The sequence below is a fragment of the Coregonus clupeaformis genome, chromosome 1, assembly GCF_020615455.1.
Source record: "Coregonus clupeaformis isolate EN_2021a chromosome 1, ASM2061545v1, whole genome shotgun sequence".
Classification (NCBI taxonomy): Eukaryota; Metazoa; Chordata; class Actinopteri; order Salmoniformes; family Salmonidae; genus Coregonus; species Coregonus clupeaformis.
In genome coordinates, this window is record NC_059192.1 from 28,812,970 (window position 1) to 28,833,178 (window position 20,209).

The 20,209-nt window shown below is 44.8% G+C and overlaps 1 protein-coding gene across 1 annotated transcript; it reads right to left on the reverse strand.

The window, feature by feature from the left end:
- Positions 1-162: 162 nt before the first annotated feature.
- On the reverse strand, positions 163-17,401 carry LOC121582198 (potassium channel subfamily K member 1-like). Its single transcript, XM_041897846.2, has 3 exons — positions 16,783-17,401; positions 1,525-1,920; positions 163-492 (listed from the first exon to the last, which is right to left on the reverse strand). The coding sequence occupies exons 1-3, from the start codon at positions 17,135-17,137 to the stop codon at positions 233-235; spliced, it is 1,011 nt and encodes a 336-aa protein (XP_041753780.2). The 5' UTR covers positions 17,138-17,401; the 3' UTR covers positions 163-232.
- Between the last annotated feature and the right edge of the window lie 2,808 nt (positions 17,402-20,209).

Sequence of the window (20,209 nt, forward strand, 5' to 3'; positions counted from 1 at the left end):
ATCGACTGGGGAGAGTTTCGCCTAGAGATTTTCAGCTAACGTTACAGAGAGTTTCACCTAGAGAGAATTCATGGTAGGCAGTGATCAAGTGTACACTTCAGAAGATGGATAGAGAATTGGGATGCAACCTTAGTTTCACCCCCCACCCCCTCACTACACTTCTACTCTCCTTGTCCTTCCCTAGTTTCTTCCCTAGTTTCACCCCAACATTTTAACTATCCCCACCCCCCTTCTAGCCGATCATGGGGTCGTCCCCGCCGGGCGAGGCCAGCTCGGGGACACTAACGAAGGTATTGTCCTCCCTGAGCGAGGTGGAGTTGTTCCGGTGGGACACGGAGGTGAAGGCCAGATGGTCGTGCTCCAGTATCGCCAAGTGGTCCTGTGGTTTCTCCTTCTTCAGATAGAACATCTTCCTCAGGGTCTTCAGCTGCTGCAGCTCACAGAACGTCTCCAGGACCACCAGCATCACGACCAGGCCCAGGAGGAGGTAGACTGGAGAGCGAGAGAAGAGAGAGAGATAGAGAAGAGAGAGGAGAGAGAGCGCGCGTGAGAGAGAGAGAGAGAGCGAGAGAGAGCGCGAGAGAGAGAGAGAGAGAGAGAAGAAGAGAGAGAGAGAGAGAGAGAGAGAGAGAAGAAAGAGAGAAAGAGAGAGAGAGAACATCCCTGGTCATGAATATTGCCATTTGATCTTTCTCCCTCCATCGTTCATATCCTCACATGCATAGTATTATATAAATACTGAATAGGGTATCTGCAGAACTCCTCTTCTCCTCTTCTCCAACTCATCACTGGCTCATTGAGACCCTTAGCTGACTCAGTTCATAGCATGGAAATCATAACCTCACAATAATGTTTGTTTTCTATTGCTGTGACCTAATCTAACCACTGATGATCCCAGCAAGCAGCATGTAGTCAGTAGAAAGGTTTTGGTGTTGGTTTTCCTGATAATAGATGATTATTATCATGATCATTACTATGGTCATAATCATTTTAAACTAGAATTTAGATCAACTACAGTCTCTGAATAGCACTAGCAGTCTACATTAATTTAGACGTCTACAATGATGGGCTTTGCCAAGCCTTTTTGTCTATTTCCTATGTGACTAACTATACTGATGATGGAAGAGGGCATGTTCAGGAAAGATATGTGAAGATTCTCCTGTCTCGGAGTCGGCCAAACTTCAAAAACATGCCAGAAGTACTGAAGGCAATCCACATAAAATATACAGGACCCCATATTAAGTTAAAATTATCATTTTTCTCTCTTCTTAGCCAGGAGCTGTCTTCTCTTTCAGGACAAAGGCTTCTGGGTTTTTGGCTTCTAAAGAGCAAGACGAACCTGTCCAATAGCATCCAGAGCCTCAAGGTGTTGGATGTTGCTGCATCTCTATTTATCTGGTTATTTGAGTTCACTTTAATTTGACAACCCAGTTCTGGATCATTCTTCAACCTTTCATGGACTCTTGGTAGACCAGCCCCATTGTGGGTTAAAAGAAATTCAAGCAAACAAACGTTAACACTCACCAGTGATGCCCACTTTATAGAGCTGTCTGAACCTCTGGTTGAAGGACTCTCCTGGTACGTAATCTCCCAGTCCGATGGTACTGAGAGATATAAAACAGAAGTAGAAACTCTCCAGGAAGTTCCAGTTCTCCTCTAGGGAGGAGAAGATGGCCGCCGGGATGAGGAAGAAACAGGAAGCAGCCAGGATGGCGAGGAGCGTGGCGTGGACCATGGCTACCAGAGGTTTGGACAGGCCCCAGCGGGTGGACACGTACATGACGGGCCGGCGGGTGCTGAAGATCATGATACGTTGGACCACGGCGGTGAGGAAGAGGAGGGTGAAGGGGATGCCGAGCACAGAGTAGACGATACAGAAAGCTTTGCCACCGTCAGACAGCGGAGCGGTGTGGCCGTATCCTGGAGGAAACACAAAGCAGTGTTTAATTAAGATCATTATCAATGTTAAATCATTGATCATGTGACACTTAGATTGCACACAGCTGGACTTTATTTCACTAATTATGTGACTTCTGAAGGTCATTGGTTGCACCAGATCTTATTTAGGGGGTTCATAGCAAAGGGGGTGAATACATATGCACGCACCACTTTTCCATTATTTATTTTTTAGAATGTTTTGAAACAAGTTATTTTTTAAATTTCACTTCACCAATTTGGAGTATTTTGTGTATGTCCATTACATGAAATCCAAATAAAAATCCATTTAAATTACAGGTTGTAATGCAACAAAATAGGACAAACGCCAAGGGGATGAATACTTTTGCAAGGCACTGTAAATGCCTCATGAGCTTAGTTCAACTGTCGTACCCCATCAGAACCCAAAATAGAAGCTTGTTTACTCCAATGTTTGTAAACAATGTAAATGTAAACACACACTGTATAACCTCGACACATGATTAAAACTTTACATTTGATTTCATGGATGGCCAGTCCTTCTATCCATAGCTCTGTCCATGAATTTGAGAGTGGTTACATTTCTCCAGCCCCATCTCTCCAAAACGGTAGTGGGGTGTCCGTTTTCTTATTGTTTCAACTCTAGATTGAAACAATAAGAAAAGAGCGTGCAGCATGTTTTGGTTTAAGTGTTCCTCTGATGAGTGTTCAAAATGCCATGGCCCTCCAACACAATCATGCAAATGGAACTAGGCTAGTTCCTGTCTTTAGAGGCCTACCATGATTTTCAATATCTTTATTAAGTCAAAATGGTTAGAAAGTTATGTTAGGAACCAAACCCTGCAGTAAAATGAAGCAATGCTAGTTCAGAAGGGGAACCCCAGTGTGGTGACATCAGTGGATATTGCACCAATGGGATTCACAGTCTACTTACATGTGGTCTATTTAAGTTGACCAGTTCTGCACATGCTTCCTCGATGCCGGATGTCACGCGCACATATGCGTTGGTGTCTCTTGCTGCCATTGCATTGCTGCTGTAACTAGCTGCTACTCACTATGCTTGCTGTGTCTGATATCCCAGCACCTCCCCACCCTCTTCCCCAGCCTCCACCTGTCTGGGTTCTGATATCCCAGCACCTCCCCAGCCTCCACCTGCCTGGGTTCTGATATCCCAGCACCTCCCCACCCTCTTCCCCAGCCTCCACCTGCCTGGGTTCTGATATCCCAGCACCTCCCCACCCTCTTCCCCAGCCTCCACCTGCCTGGGTTCTGATATCCCAGCACCTCCCCACCCTCTTCCCCAGCCTCCACCTGCCTGGGTTCTGATATCCCAGCACCTCCCCACCCTCTTCCCCAGCCTCCACCTGCCTGGGTTCTGATATCCCAGCACCTCCCCACCCTCTTCCCCAGCCTCCACCTGCCTGGGTTCTGATATCCCAGCACCTCCCCACCCTCTTCCCCAGCCTCCACCTGCCTGGGTTCTGATATCCCAGCACCTCCCCACCCTCTTCCCCAGCCTCCACCTGCCTGGGTTCTGATATCCCAGCACCTCCCCACCCTCTTCCCCAGCCTCCACCTGCCTGGGTTCTGATATCCCAGCACCTCCCCAGCCTCCACCTGTCTGGGTTCTGGGTTCCTTCCTCCAGGGGATATGGTATAGCATATCGTACTCACTGCCCGTAGTTCTATCATCTTCATATGATGCTTTGGCTCTGGCAGTGAGCTACCCTGAAGGAGCCTAACTACAAGACTATGTCATATTATCTAATAAATGATTACACATACACGCGGTGTGTCCTTTCTGAACTGATGTAGCCTACTTAACACATCTCTATCAGTGAATGGTGACACATAACACTGTGCCAGGAAGTAATGTGATGGATGGTTATGATAAGAAGAGCTGACAGAAATTTGAGAGAGATTGAATGTAAAGTATTACCATGTGTGATTGGCCTGACGCAGGAAGTTCCCTCTTTACTGCAGTAATACCACCTCTTTACTGCAGTAATACCACCTCTTTACTGCAGTAATACCACCTCTTTACTGCAGTAATACCACCTCTTTACTGCAGTAATACCACCTCTTTACTGCAGTAATACCACCTCTTTACTGCAGTAATAATAATAAATATGCCATTTAGCAGACGCTTTCATCCAAAGCGATTTACAGTCATGCGTGCATAATTTTTTTTTAGTGTATGGGTGGTCCCGGGGATCGACCCCACTACCTTGGCGTTACAAGCGCCGTGCTCTACCATCTGAGCTACAGAGGACCACAGTAATACCACCTCTTCACTACAGTAATACCACCTCTTCACTGCAGTAATACCACCCCTTTACTGCAGTAATACCACCCCATGCAGTAATACCACCTCTTTACTGCAGTAATACCACCTCTTCACTGCAGTAATACCACCTCTTAACTGCAGTAATACCACCCCATGCAGTAATACCACCTCTTTACTGCAGTAATACCACCTCTTTACTGCAATAATACCACCTCTTCACTGCAGTAATACGACCTCTTCACTGCAGTAATACCACCTCTTCACTGCAGTAATACCACCTCTTTACTGCAGTAATACCACCTCATGCAGTAATACCACCTCATGCAGTAATACCACCGCTTCACTGCAGTAATAACATCTCTTCACTGCAGTAATACCACCTCTTCACTGCAGTAATACCACCTCTTTACTGCAGTAATACCACCTCTTCACTGCAGTAATACCACCTCATGCAGTAATACCACCTCTTTACTGCAGTAATACCACCTCCTTACTGCAGTAATACCACTACCTTACTGCAGTAATACCACCTCCTTACTGCAGTAATACCACTACCTTACTGCAGTAATACCACCTCTTCACTGCAGTAATACCACCTCATGCAGTAATACCACCTCTTTACTGCAGTAATACCACCTCTTTACTGCAGTAATACCACCTCCTTACTGCAGTAATACCACTACCTTACTGCAGTAATACCACTACCTTACTGCAGTAATACCACCTCCTTACTGCAGTAATACCACCTCCTTACTGCAGTAATACCACCTCTTTACTGCAGTAATACCACCTCCTTACTGCAGTAATACCACCTCCTTACTGCAGTAATACCACCTCCTTACTGCAGTAATACCACTACCTTCCTGCAGTAATACCACCTCCTTACTGCAGTAATACCACCTCCTTACTGCAGTAATACCACCTCTTTACTGCAGTAATACCACCTCCTTACTGCAGTAATACCACAACCTTACTGCAGTAATACCACTACCTTACTGCAGTAATACCACCTCTTCACTGCAGTAATACCACCTCATGCAGTAATACCACCTCTTTACTGCAGTAATACCACCTCTTTACTGCAGTAATACCACCTCCTTACTGCAGTAATACCACTACCTTACTGCAGTAATACCACTACCTTACTGCAGTAATACCACCTCCTTACTGCAGTAATACCACCTCCTTACTGCAGTAATACCACCTCTTTACTGCAGTAATACCACCCCCTTACTGCAGTAATACCACCTCCTTACCGCAGTAATACCACTACCTTACTGCAGTAATACCACCTCCTTACTGCAGTAATACCACCTCCTTACTGCAGTAATACCACTACCTTACTGCAGTAATACCACCTCCTTACTGCAGTAATACCACTGCCTTACTGCAGTAATACCACCCCTTACTGCAGTAATACCACCTCCTTACTGCAGTAATACCACCTCCTTACTGCAGTAATACCACTACCTTACTGCAGTAATACCACCTCCTTACTGCAGTAATACCACTACCTTACTGCAGTAATACCACCTCCTTACTGCAGTAATACCACCACCTTACTGCAGTAATACCACTACCTTACTGTAAAGAAGTAATGTGGTGGATGGTAATGACAAGAAGAGCTGAGTTATTCTACACCACCTGTTAAACTAATATCTCTACCATAGCTTCCCTTATTTACATTTTAGCAGACGCTCTTATCCAGAACAATTAGGGTTAAGTGCACCCCCCCCTCCACCCCCCTCTAGCCTCCCTGCCCCCCACCCCCCCCTCTAGCCTCCCTGCCCCCCCTCTAGCCTCCCTGCCACCCCCCTAGCCTCCCTGCCACCCCCTCTAGCCTCCCCTGCCCCCCTCTAGCCTCCCTGCCCTCCTCTAGCCTCCCTGCCCCCCTCTAGCCTCCCTGCCCCCCTAGCCTCCCTGCCCCCCCTAGCCTCCCTGCCCCCTCTAGCCTCCCTGCCACCCCCTAGCCTCCCTGCCCCCCTCTAGCCTCCCTGCCCTCCTCTAGCCACCCTGCCCCCTCTAGCCTCCCTGCCCCCTCTAGCCTCCCCCTGCCCTCCTCTAGCCTCCCTGCCCCCCTCTAGCCTCCCTGCCCCCCTCTAGCCTCCCTGCCCTCCTAGCCTCCTGCCACCCCCTAGCCTCCCTGCCCCCCTCTAGCCTCCCTGCCCTCCTAGCCTCCCTGCCCCCCCTCTAGCCTCCCTGCCCTCCTAGCCTCCCTGCCCCCCTCTAGCCTCCCCTGCCCTCCTAGCCTCCCTGCCCCCTCCCTAGCCTCCCTGCCCCCCTCTAGCCTCCCTGCCCCCTCTAGCCTCCCTGCCCTCCTAGCCTCCCTGCCACCCCCTAGCCTCCCTGCCCCCTCTAGCCTCCCTGCCCTCCTAGCCTCCCTGCCCCCCTCTAGCCTCCCTGCCCTCCTCTAGCCTCCCTGCCCCCCTCTAGCCTCCCTGCCCCCTAGCCTCCCTGCCACCCCCTAGCCTCCCTGCCCCCCTCTAGCCTCCCTGCCCCCCTCTAGCCTCCCTGCCTCCCTCTAGCCTCCCTGCCCCCCTAGCCTCCCTGCCCCCTAGCCTCCTGCCCTCCTAGCCTCCCTGCCCCCCTAGCCTCCCTGCCACCCCTAGCCTCCCTGCCCTCCTAGCCTCCCTGCCCCCCCTAGCCTCCCTGCCACCCCCCTAGCCTCCCTGCCCCCTCTAGCCTCCCTGCCCTCCTAGCCTCCCTGCCCCCTCCCTAGCCTCCCTGCCACCCCCTAGCCTCCCTGCCCCCCTCTAGCCTCCCTGCCCCCCTCTAGCCTCCCTGCCCTCCTAGCCTCCCTGCCCCCCTCTAGCCTCCCTGCCCCCCTCTAGCCTCCCTGCCCCCCTCTAGCCTCCCTGCCCCACTCTAGCCTCCCTGCCCCCTCTAGCCTCCCTGCCCTCCTAGCCTCCCTGCCCCCCCCTAGCCTCCCTGCCACCCCTAGCCTCCTGCCCCCCTCTAGCCTCCCTGCCCCACTCTAGCCTCCCTGCCCTCCTAGCCTCCCTGCCCCCTCTAGCCTCCCTGCCCCCCTCTAGCCTCCCTGCCCTCTAGCCTCCCTGCCCTCCTAGCCTCCCTGCCTCCCCCTTCATGCAGTATTATTACTATTATGTATTTTTTTGTTGCAATAAAAATGAACTGTGGTGGCGAGTTGTTGTGAATGTATTTACATTTTAGTCATTTAGCAGACACACTTATCCAGAGCGACTTACAGGAGCAATTAGGGTTAAGTGCCTTGCTCAAGGGCACATCGACAGATTTTTCACCTAGTCGGCTCGGGGATTAGAACCAGCGACCTTTCGGTTACTGGCACAACGCTCTTAACCACTAAGCTACCTGCCCACTGAAGTATTGAATGACAATGGGTCCCCTAATCTTGTAAAACCAGACTGTCTGCAATCGGCTCGCTCCTAGTTTCCAGCTTTAGGCCAATCCCACTTGGCAAAGACGTCAATTCAATGTCTATTCCACGTTGGTTCAACGTAATTTCATTGAAACAACTTTGATTCAACCAGTTCGTGTAAAGTTGGATCCTTGTGACTCTGGTCTAAACACTTGGGACCACCCACTAAGCCTATGTACCACCTGGGAACTAAGGTGTGACATGAAGTCACAGACACTCATTTCAAAATGGGATATATGTTGAAAACACAGTCAAAGCTAGCTTCACTTCTGAGTGTCTTCATATCCCTTGGGTTAGGACCAAAGTTCTACAGAGACATAAAACTAACGTAGTCCTTTATGCAATAGGCTACAAGATAAGCAGGCTATTATAGGCTACAACTATTCAAAAGATAAAAGCATTTGCTGTCTGATGTGACGTATGTAGTGCTGGAATTCAATCCCAAACATGACTTATGTTAGGCCTACATACATGACATATTTTGCCATTTTTAATGTTTGGCTCACATGAAATTGAGGAATTACGGGTGCCTTCAGCAAGTATTCGTACCCTTTGACTTATTCCACATTTTGTTTCAATGTATTTTGTTTTCTCACCCACCATCTTTTGTAAATTCTTCAATCTCTGTCAAGTTGGTTGTTGATGATTGCTAGACAGCCATTTTCAAGTCTTGCCATAGATGAAGTCAAAACTGTAACTCGGCCACTCAGGAACATTCAATGTCATCTTGGTAAGCAACTCCAGTGTATATTTGGCCTTGTGTTTTAGGTTTTGTCATTGCTGAAAGGTGAATTTGTCTCCCATTGTCTGTTGGAAAGCAGATTGAACCAGGTTGTCCTCTAGGATTTTGCCTGTGCTTAACTATATTCCGTTTATTTTTATCATAAAAACTCCCTAGTCCTTGCCGATGACAAGCATACACATAACATGATGCAGCCACCACCATGCTTGAAAATATGAAGAGTGGTATTCAGTGATGTGTTGTTGGATTTGCCCCAAACATAACACTTTGTATTCAGGACATAAAGTTCATTTCTTTGCCACATTTTTTGGCAGTTCTACTTTAGTGCCTTATTGCAAACAGGATGCATGTTTTGGAATATATATTCTGTACAGGCTTCCTTCTTTTCACTCTGTCATTTAGGTTAGTATTGTGGAGTAACTAGCTTAGTGGGTAAGAGTGTTGTGCCAGTAACCGAAAGGTCACTGGTTCTAATCCCCGAGCTGACTAGGTGAAAAATCTGTCTGTGCCCTTAAGCAAGGCACTTAACCCTAATTGCTCCTGTAAGTTGCTCTGGATAAGAGCGTCCGCTAAATAACTAAAATGTAACTACAATGTTGTTGATCCATCCTCAGTTTTCTCCTATCACAACCATTAAACTCTGTAACTGTTTTAAAGTCACCATTGGCCTCATGGTGAAATCCCTGAGTGGTTTCCTTCCGCTCCGGCAACTGAGTTAGGAAGGATGCCTGTATCTTTGTAGTGACTGGGTGTATTGATACAACATCCAAAGTGTAATGAATAACTTCACCATGCTCAAATTGATATTCAATGTCTGCTTTTTTATTTGTTTACCCATATGTGCCCTTCTTTGCGAGGCATTGGAAAACCTCTCTGGTCTTTGTGGTTGAATCTGCATTTGAAATGCACTGCTCGACTGAGGGACCTTACAGATGTGTGGGGTACAGAGATGAGGTAGTCATAAAAAAATCCTCATAAACACTATTATTGCACACTGAGGGAGTCCATGCCACTTATTATGTGATTTGTTAAGCACATTTTTACTCCTGAACTTATTTAGGCTTGCCATAACAAAGGGGTTGAATACTTATTGACTCTAGACATTTCAGCTTTTAATTTTTAATTATTTTGTAAAAATGTCTAAATAAATAAATTGGTCATTTTGCAGACACTCTTATCCAGAGCGACTTACAGGAGCAATTAGGGTTAAGTGCCTTGCTTAACCACTAAGCTACCTGCCGCCCATTTTAGTCATTTAGCAGACACACTTATCCAGAGCGACTTACAGGAGCAATTAGGGTTAAGTGCCTTGCTCAAGGGCACATCGACAGATTTTTCACCTAGTCGGCTCGGGGATTAGAACCAGCGACCTTTCGGTTACTGGCACAACGCTCTTAACCACTAAGCTACCTGCCGCCCTATACAAACATAATTCCACTTTGACATGATGAGATATTGTGTGTAGGTCAGTGATAACATCTCAATTTAATCCATTTTAAATTCAGGCTGTAACACAACAAAATGTGGAAAAATTCAAGGGGTTTAAATACTTTCTGAATTTCATTTTCAAGTCTGTAATCATTGGTGGGAGTGTCAACAATGACAGACCAGAGCCGCCGGAAAACGTGTGGCGAGACAACATTTGCCCCAGTACTTTTCAATCTTTCAAATCAGCAGCACCGAACGCGTTTACCAGACATATTCATTAGTTCATAGAAAAAGGTTTTGCAATGGAAAAGATAGATGGTGTTTCACACGGTAACCCCCACGCTCGCTGCAACAGGTGGATTCACTTGTCAGTCACAGTGGTCTCCTAGCTACAGCCTACACAGCCTCATCAGCCACGCCTCTCAACAACTACCTATGTTTGGTTGCACCAGTACATTGTTGTTTGACTCTGCACTCTGCAGTCGGTTTCTTTCTTTGCTCACACTCCTCTCCTGCCTGCCTGGTTGACTGCCTCATGAGAGAGCGAACACACATTTTCATGGAAAACAAGGTACAGTGAGGGAAAAATGTATTTGATCCCCTGCTGATTTTGTACGTTTGCCCACTGACAAAGACATGATCAGTCTATAATTTTAATGGTAGGTTTATTTGAACAGTGAGAGACAGAATAACAACAAAAACATCCAGAAAAACGCATGTCAAAAATGTTATAAATTGATTTGCATTTTAATGAGGGAAATAAGTATTTGACCCCCTCTGCAAAACATGACTTAGTAATTGGTGGCAAAACCCTTGTTGGCAATCACAGAGGTCAGACGTTTCTTGTAGTTGGCCACCAGGTTTGCACACATCTCAGGAGGGATTTTGTTCCACTCCTCTTTGCAGATCTTCTCCAAGTCATTAAGGTTTCGAGGCTGACGTTTGGCAACTCGAACCTTCAGCTCCCTCCACAGATTTTCTATGGGATTAAGGTCTGGAGACTGGCTAGGCCACTCCAGGAACTTAATGTGCTTCTTCTTGAGCCACTCCTTTGTTGCCTTGGCCGTGTGTTTTGGGTCATTGTCATGCTGGAATACCCATCCACGACCCATTTTCAATGCCCTGGCTGAGGGAAGGAGGTTCTCACCAAGATTTGACGGTACATGGCCCCGTCCATCGTCCCTTTGATGCAGTGAAGTTGTCCTGTCCCCTTAGCAGAAAAACACCCCCAAAGCATAATGTTTCCACCTCCATGTTTGACGGTGGGGATGGTGTTCTTGGGGTCATAGGCAGCATTCCTCCTCCTCCAAACACGGCGAGTTGAGTTGATGCCAAAGAGCTCGATTTTGGTCTCATCTGACCACAATACTTTCGCCCAGTTCTCCTCTGAATCATTCAGATGTTCATTGGCAAACTTCAGACGGGCCTGTATATGTGCTTTCTTGAGCAGCGGGAGCGTGTAGTTCTGGGCTGATTCCTCACCGTTCTCATGATCATTGCAACTCCACGAGGTGAGATCTTGCATGGAGCCCCAGACCGAGGGAGATTGACAGTTCTTTGGTGTTTCTTCCATTTGCGAATAATCGCACCAACTGTTGTCACCTTGGTCTTGTAGCCCATTCCAGCCTTGTGTAGGTCTACAATCTTGTCCCTGACATCCTTGGAGAGCTCTTTGGTCTTGGCCATGGTGGAGAGTTTGGAATCTGATTGATTGATTGCTTCTGTGGACAGGTGTCTTTTATACAGGTAACAAGCTGAGATTAGGAGCACTCTTAGCTCGTTACCTGTATAAAAGACACCTGGGAGCCAGAAATCTTTCTGATTGAGAGGGGGTCAAATACTTATTTCCCTCATTAAAATGCAAATCAATTTATAACATTTTTGACATGCGTTTTACTGGATTTTTGTTGTTGTTATTCTGTCTCTCACTGTTCAAATAAACCTACCATTAAAATTATAGACTGATCATTTCTTTGTCAGTGGGCAAACGTACAAAATCAGCAGGGGATCAAATACTTTTTTCCCTCACTGTATGTGTTAATAAAATCAGTTTAGTCATCCTCTAAAACTAGCTAGCTAAGTTGATGCAATCATGCAATTTAGACTCACTGAATAAATGTGTTTGGCACAGGATAAAGACGATGAAACGATCTGCCGCTGCTACCCAAGGCCAAGGGTTAATGAAGTTCCTGAAAAGGTTAGTCAGCTAGTTTGTTAGTCCAGTAATATTGGCATATTATTTTATTTCCACTGCTGTTGATTATTCACAAATGTTTGTGCCGCAAATTTCACTGTCTTAAAAGTCTACACAGACAATATTAACACATTTATCCAACCATACCAGATGGATAGCTAATGCAGAAAGAGAGAATTGATGGATTCCAGCACCACCATAACTTTCACAAATACAGAGACAGGAAGCCATCATGGCGTCAGTATTTTTCGACTAGCTAGTACATAGTGATACCTACTGATATGAACTGGCAATGCATGTTTGGTTGGAATAGAGTGCAATAGAATGAGTAACATTCAATAAAATCTACTTCATGAAAAGAGGGATATTATTTTCAATTAAAATGTTGAAAGTAGTTGATATAATGATTGAATATATGGTTTTTACAGGCAATCAATTCCTACAACCAACCTCTGGGGGGCAGATTGAGACCAGGACAACAACATAAGGTTACTGCTTTTATGACTTACACATAAAACAAACCTTGTTACAAAGTCTACTGTCTATAGTGTTAAATGTAACCCTGCCTTGTTACAAAGTCTACTGTCTATAGTGTTAAATGTAACCCTGCCTTGTTACAAAGTCTACTGTCTATAGTGTTAAATGTAACCCTGCCTTGTTACAAAGTCTACTGTCTATAGTGTTAAATGTAACCCTGCCTTGTTACAAAGTCTACTGTCTATAGTGTTAAATGTAACCCTGCCTTGTTACAAAGTCTACTGTCTATAGTGTTAAATGTAACCCTGCCTTGTTACAAAGTCTACTGTCTATAGTGTTAAATGTAACCCTGCCTTGTTACAAAGTCTACTGTCTATAGTGTTAAATGTAACCCTGCCTTGTTACAAAGTCTACTGTCTATAGTGTTAAATGTAACCCTGCCTTGTTACAAAGTCTACTGTCTATAGTGTTAAATGTAACCCTGCCTTGTTACAAAGTCTACTGTCTATAGTGTTAAATGTAACCCTGCCTTGTTACAAAGTCTACTGTCTATAGCAGGGTTCTTCAATTCCGGTCCTGGAGGGCCGAAACACTTCTGTTTTTTATTTCTACCTGGTAGTTAATTGCACTCACCTGGTGTCCCAGGTCTGAATTAGCCCCTGATTAGAAGGGAGGATGAAAACTGTTTCGCCCTCCAGTCGGTGAAAGACCCTGTCTATAGTGTTAAATGTAACCCTGCCTTGTTACAGTCTACTGTCTATAGTGTTAAATGTAACCCTGCCTTGTTACAAAGTCTACTGTCTATAGTGTTAAATGTAACCCTGCCTTGTTACAAAGTCTACTGTCTATAGTGTTAAATGTAACCCTGCCTTGTTACAAAGTCTACTGTCTATAGTGTTAAATGTAACCCTGCCTTGTTACAAAGTCTACTGTCTATAGTGTTAAATGTAACCCTGCCTTGTTACAAAGTCTACTGTCTATAGTGTTAAATGTAACCCTGCCTTGTTACAAAGTCTACTGTCTATAGTGTTAAATGTAACCCTGCCTTGTTACAAAGTCTACTGTCTATAGTGTTAAATGTAACCCTGCCTTGTTACAAAGTCTACTGTCTATAGTGTTAAATGTAACCCTGCCTTGTTACAAAGTCTACTGTCTATAGTGTTAAATGTAACCCTGCCTTGTTACAAAGTCTACTGTCTATAGTGTTAAATGTAACCCTGCCTTGTTACAAAGTCTACTGTCTATAGTGTTAAATGTATCCCTGCCTTGTTACAAAGTCTACTGTCTATAGTGTTAAATGTAACCCTGCCTTGTTACAGTCTACTGTCTATAGTGTTAAATGTAACCCTGCCTTGTTACAAAGTCTACTGTCTATAGTGTTAAATGTAACCCTGCCTTGTTACAAAGTCTACTGTCTATAGTGTTAAATGTAACCCTGCCTTGTTACAAAGCCTACTGTCTATAGTGTTAAATGTAACCCTGCCTTGTTACAGTCTACTGTCTATAGTGTTAAATGTAACCCTGCCTTGTTACAGTCTACTGTCTATAGTGTTAAATGTAACCCTGCCTTGTTACAGTCTACTGTCTATAGTGTTAAATGTAACCCTGCCTTGTTACAGTCTACTGTCTATAGTGTTAAATGTAACCCTGCCTTGTTACAGTCTACTGTCTATAGTGTTAAATGTAACCCTGCCTTGTTACAGTCTACTGTCTATAGTGTTAAATGTAACCCTGCCTTGTTACAGTCTACTGTCTATAGTGTTAAATGTAACCCTGCCTTACATAAAGCTGACAGAAAGAATAATTGCAGTCCACTGCTTAACATTGTATGTGTATAGAGTAAAAGTATTTTTTAAAGACACTAACCATGTTTCCATCCAGTTTTTATTTTTACTATTTTTTTTTTTTCACCTTTATTTAACCAGGTAAACCAGTTGAGAACAAGTTCTCAGTTGAGAACAAGTTCTCATTTACAACTGCGACCTGGCCTAGATAAAGCAAAGCAGTGCGATAAAAACAACAACCAGAGCGACTTACAGTTTTAGTGAGTGCATACATTTTTCATACTGGCCCCCCGTGAGAATCGAACCCACAACCCTGGTGTTGCAAGCGCCATGCTCTACCAACTGAGCTACCATATAAAAAAAAATTATGACAGCTGTGATGGAACAATTAGTTTCGGTACAATTTTATAAATGCCAACAGATCTGTTTGTTCGACATGGTAGGATCTTTTTGTGTCTGTAAAATTAATTATGCGAGACATTGTGGTATATTTGTGTGCACTATGTCATCACATATTGATTTTTTTTTATTGTATTTATTTTTTACCCACCTTTTTCTCCCTAATTTCGATCTTGTCTCAATGCTGCAACTCCCCAACGGACTCGGGAGAAGCGAAGGTGGAGTCATGCGTTCTCAGAAACATGACCCGCCTAACGCGCCAGCTTAACCCGGAAGCCAGCCGCACCAATGTGTCGGAGGAAGCACAGTTCAACTGGCGACCGGGGTCAGCCTGCAGGCACCCGGCCCGCCACAAGGAGTCGCTAGGGCACGATGAGCCAAGTAAAGCCCCCCCGGCCAAACCCTCCCCTAACCCGGACGACGCTGTGCCAATTGTGCGCCGTTCTATGGGACTCACGGCCACGGCCTGTTTTGGCACAGCCCGGGAATGAACCTGGGTCTGTAGTAACGCCTCTAGCAATGCAATGCCTTAGACCGCTGCGCCACTCGGGAGGCCCCACCCACTGATTTTTATCAGCAACAAGTCAGTTTGGTGGAAACACACCACTGGTGGGAAAATGCGCATATTTTCTTTATGTGGATTTGAGAATATTTGCATGAAGATCTATCGCCAATTGGATGGAAACCTAGCTAGTTTAACCATTATTTGCATAAGGCTCAGCCCTGCTATAGTAGTTAGTTCACTCAGTATTTGGTATTTGGTATTTTATTAGGATCTCCATTATATCTAGGTCAAATAGGGGAGAGGCATTGTGCCATGAGGTGTTGCTTTATCTGTTTTTTGAAACCAGGTTTGCAGTTCACTTGAGCAATATGAGATGGAACGGAGTTCCATGCAATAATGACTCTATATAATACTGTACGCTTTCTTGAATTTGGGGACTATGAAAAGACCCCTAGTGGCATGTCTGGTGGAGTAAAAGTGTGCGTCAGAGCTGTGCATACCTTGACTATGCAAACAATTTGGGATTTTCAACACATTAATGTTTCTTATAAAAATAAGAAGTGATGCAGTCAGTCTCTCCTCAACTCTTAGCCAAGAGAGACTGGCATTCATAGTATTTATATTAGCCCTCTGATTACAATGAAGAGCAAGACGTGCCGCTCTATTCTGGACAAGCTGCAGCTTAACTAAACTACAGAGTATGTTGTCCATTTAAGTTGTTGTCTCTGGCTCTTTGATATCAGATTCAGAAGGAATAATAACACCGTTTGTGGTAGTTTCAAAAGGTTTCCAATTCACATGACCCAACAAGAAAACCCCCAGCCCTATAGTCATAGCACAGCTGAAAAGGGAATAAGAATATGTTGTCATAGGACCCATAGTTTTACCTGACCAGGTCATGAGATCAGGAAAAACTCCAGGCCCCAGAAAAGACACTTACAAATTTTGCCACAACCCTTTTGAACCTGTGGTGCCACCTCTGTGACAGACCCATGCTTGTAGGCTATTTTCAAAGGATCAATGTGTTCATTGTGTGAGAAAGAACGTTCCCTTGCTCACTGCATAAACACACAGACAGACACCCATAGCCGACAAATACACCCATAAGTGCAGTTTTTTTTTTGCTACGACTATATCGGTCCGCTAATACAGGACTAGTAAAGGCCCAGTGCACTACTTCTGTGAAAAAAATCTATTATATTTTTTTGTATTCCTTTTTTTTCTGATGTGTCAGGGGGTGCTGCACCCCTCCTTCCCGCGGCTATGCAGACATCAGTTTTGGAGGGTAGGCCTATATAGTAGGCCTGTGTCATCACTGAGCTGAGCTCAGGTAACATAGTCAGGTGTTACTTGGGTGTACGGTGTCTCGAAAGGGTACATTTCAGTGTCACAGGCAACAAAACTCAACCTGCTTTCAGGAAGGTCGTGTGCCTAGTTACAAGACGGTTATGACAATAATCAACTGTATTACCATCATCCATAACTACGTAAGCAAGCAACTCCCTTATTTTTCAGAAAATATATATATTAAAAGCAACACATTTCTGAACTGCACCTATTCATTTCTGGGAGCGATGTCATGCATCACCTCCCGCGAGCCCACCGGTAGATGGCTGAAATGTAGTACACTTTAAATAGGCCACTGACTGACTCACCTGTGGTAGACAATACAGTACTGGAAAAAAAGAGCGAGGAGGTGAAGTCCCAATTCCAATTTGCCGATGCGTTATTGAGAATGGACACTCCATAGTTACTGGCCTCGAGCGCTTTCTCCAAAAACTCCTCAAGGCGTTCTTCCGACAGACATTCGTTATCTTGGAGGAACTGTTTTTTGATGGTTCGGAGCTCCTGTCTTAGCCGGTCTTCATAAGGCAGTTCCACCGATGAAAAGACAACAGCTCCGAATATAAGATAAAGAATATATCCCAATACTAGAAACAAAAAATACCATGTCGATTTGTGACTTTGTAACAACCGCACACATGAATTGCTAGTTAGACATTGTAGCATTTTCCAAGAGTTCTTGAAACCTCAATGTGTTACAGTTTATAACCTTGACATAAACAATGAATAGCTAGCTTATCGACGCTACAATTGTAACAACGTCGGATAGGATGTCATCTAGCTTCTCTCTAGTCCAAGCGCACGACCAAAAGCAAGCATATGAGAATCGTTCCTCTGTACGTTTCGGTTTCTTCTCTCTGTCTGTCCTCTGTCTATTCAGTTCACTTTCACCGAGAAGGGTCGAGCTGCTGCTGAGAGGAGGATGATGTGGCGGCGGACTATGTGACGTCAGTCTGTTCCGCCCTTCTCTCCTCCTAGGTGAAACACATCGAAACAGAGACACGTGGGCGTGGAGAGCTAGTCTATAGCACCTCTTTGTCTTTAGCCATTGTTGTCGAAGGTAACATACGATCAGTGAGAAAGCCAAGGGCGTAGTGAAACCACACCGTTTTCTAAGATGAGACGCTATTGCTGAAAGTGGGGGGTAGACTGTGGCGTTAACATTTTAGTCATTTAGCAGACACTCTTATCCAGAGCGACTTACAGTAGTGAGTGCACACATTTTCATACTAGTCCCACGTGGTAATCGAACCCACAACCCTGGCGTTGCAACCGCCATGCTCTACCAACTGAGCTACCACGGGACATTAACCCCTACCAAAGAGATTGACAGACATGAGAGCAATGCATGAAAGGGACAACTGTATTATTTTAGTAGGCTGTGCTGTGGCCTGTCTCATCCCTCTTCCAATAGACTACCTGTGTGTGTGTGTGTCAAGACACATTTGTTTATTTGTCATATACACATGATATACATGGAGTACAATGTGCAATGAAATGCTTTCTTGCAGGTTCACCCATAGTTGCAGGAAGTAGGGGTGCTGAGGGTGCTGCAGCAACCCCTGACAAATAGTAATAAAAAAAGATATATATTTTTTAATCAACAAAAGTTCTCCTCAGCACCCTCCCTGACCCCGTCCCAGACCCCGTCCCATCCCTGTCGACAGCATTTGAATAAGGATAAGAGGCCAGTTGTCAAGTTGGCTCCTTTCCAGATCCTGTATTGTGTAATGTTTAATGCACTTTGACCTGTAGTGTAACTTAACAACCTAAGGCTGCGTTTACACAGGCAACCCAATTCTGATATTTTTTCCTCTAATTGGTCTTTTGACCAATCAGATCAGATATTTTCACATCAGATCTTTTTCAGAGCTGATCTGATTGGTCAAAAGACCAATTAGTGAAACAAGATCAGAATTAGGCTGCCTGTGTAAACACAGTCTATGAGATGTAATAGTATTTTGCTCTTTTAAGATAAATGGATAGGCCTTCATAAGGCATCTATTTGACCAGGTTCACATTCTAATGTTCTATCTGTAGGCTATGTACACTACCCTACTAGCTTTGTTACTTTCTTCTGCTCCTATCCACCAGCACCTCTCGTTCTCTCGTCTCTCTTTCCTCCACTACCTCTCTTTTCTTCCACTATCCCCTCAACACAAGCTGGCAAAGTGTCTCTATGGAAACAACCTTCACAGAGTACCTAGACTTGCACCAGATTCCGTGTACTAACAGACCACATCTCCCAGACTGCAACACTCCACTCTGCTGTGTGTGTGTGTGTGTTTGTGTATTTGGGTGTGTGTGTATATGTGTGTGTGTGTATTAGATTTATGTTAACAGTTTCTCATGAGAAATGAGTCATCAACAGAGTGTACTTTAGCTACAGCATGTACAGGCAGGGACATGAACAACTACTTAGGAGGTTGAGAGATTGGGAATCTAGCTGGCTAGTTAAAGACAACTTTATAAAATTGCTAGGTGGCTAGTATTACAAAGAAACAACAAATCATTTTCATTTTATTTATTCATCGAGAAGAAATCAATCGGCCACATGGCTTGATCACATTCATTTACCAACATATCTGTAGTCCCCTGTAGCTCAGTTGGTAGAGCATGGCGCTTGCAACGCCAGGGTTGTGGGTTTTGTTTCCCACGGGGGGCCAGTATGAAAATGTATGCACTAACTGTAAGTCGCTCTGGATAAGAGCGTCTGCTAAATGACTAAAATGTAAAAAAGTAAGCCCTACCCATCACCGGCAGCTGAAATCAAATCAAACGCTGTATGTGTCTGTCGACACTCTCCTCCTCCGCTGACTAGACTGTCTGCATGTGCTATAGTATCTAGTGTCCTGCCTAGCATATCTTTGCTCTGTGGTGCACCTTGGAAGGAACCACTTACTAGAGGGGAGGGGATACTCTTTGCCTCGTCCAGTCAGTGTGCCCCCTCCGCAAAATACCGCTGGGCTTAAAAATGAAGTTTAGTAATTAATTGAATATCTGAATTATTTTTTTATGCCGTATGACGCCTCTGCTTTTTTTAGGACCATATAAAAAGCAAGCCATTAAACCCTTTTTCGGTTCTTTAAAGAACAAAAGAATTTGTTTGCTAGACTTAGTAGTTCATAATGTAAAGTATTGTTTACCTGTACTCACTGGAAAATTGTTTCAGTGAGTACAGGTTTTCCTTTTCCTGGTGCTATAGAGCGCCATTTCTTCTAACAATGTAGATAAACCTGAACTGCTTCTCTTCAGGTGTCCAACAGTTTGTCATTTCTCACAACGACAAGAGGAACCAGTCTGTGAGACAGTGTCTAATTCCAAATGGCACCCTATTCCCTATATAGTGCACTACTTTTGACCAGGGCCCATAGTGCACTATATAGGGAATAGGGTGCAATTTGGGACACAGTAAGTGATTGGATATTTTTATCAACTATGTAACATTTACTCAACCATTGCAGGTTATGAAAGGGTTTTGTTTTGAGGAAGTACCTGAAAACAAAGAGTCAATCATTTTCTGTAACTGGTCGTATAGAATGACCAAGATACAGTAGTTTATGTAGGGCTGTTGTTTGAGGAAGTAACTAGAAACAACGAGGTGACTAGAGTGAATCCTTTTCTGTAACTATATGATGTAATTATGACCAAGATAATTTACCAAGATAATGGGGAGTTGAAGGGGAGGAGCAAAATTCCCCTGTGTTGATATAATTACCTCATTCCTTGTTTCAGCAC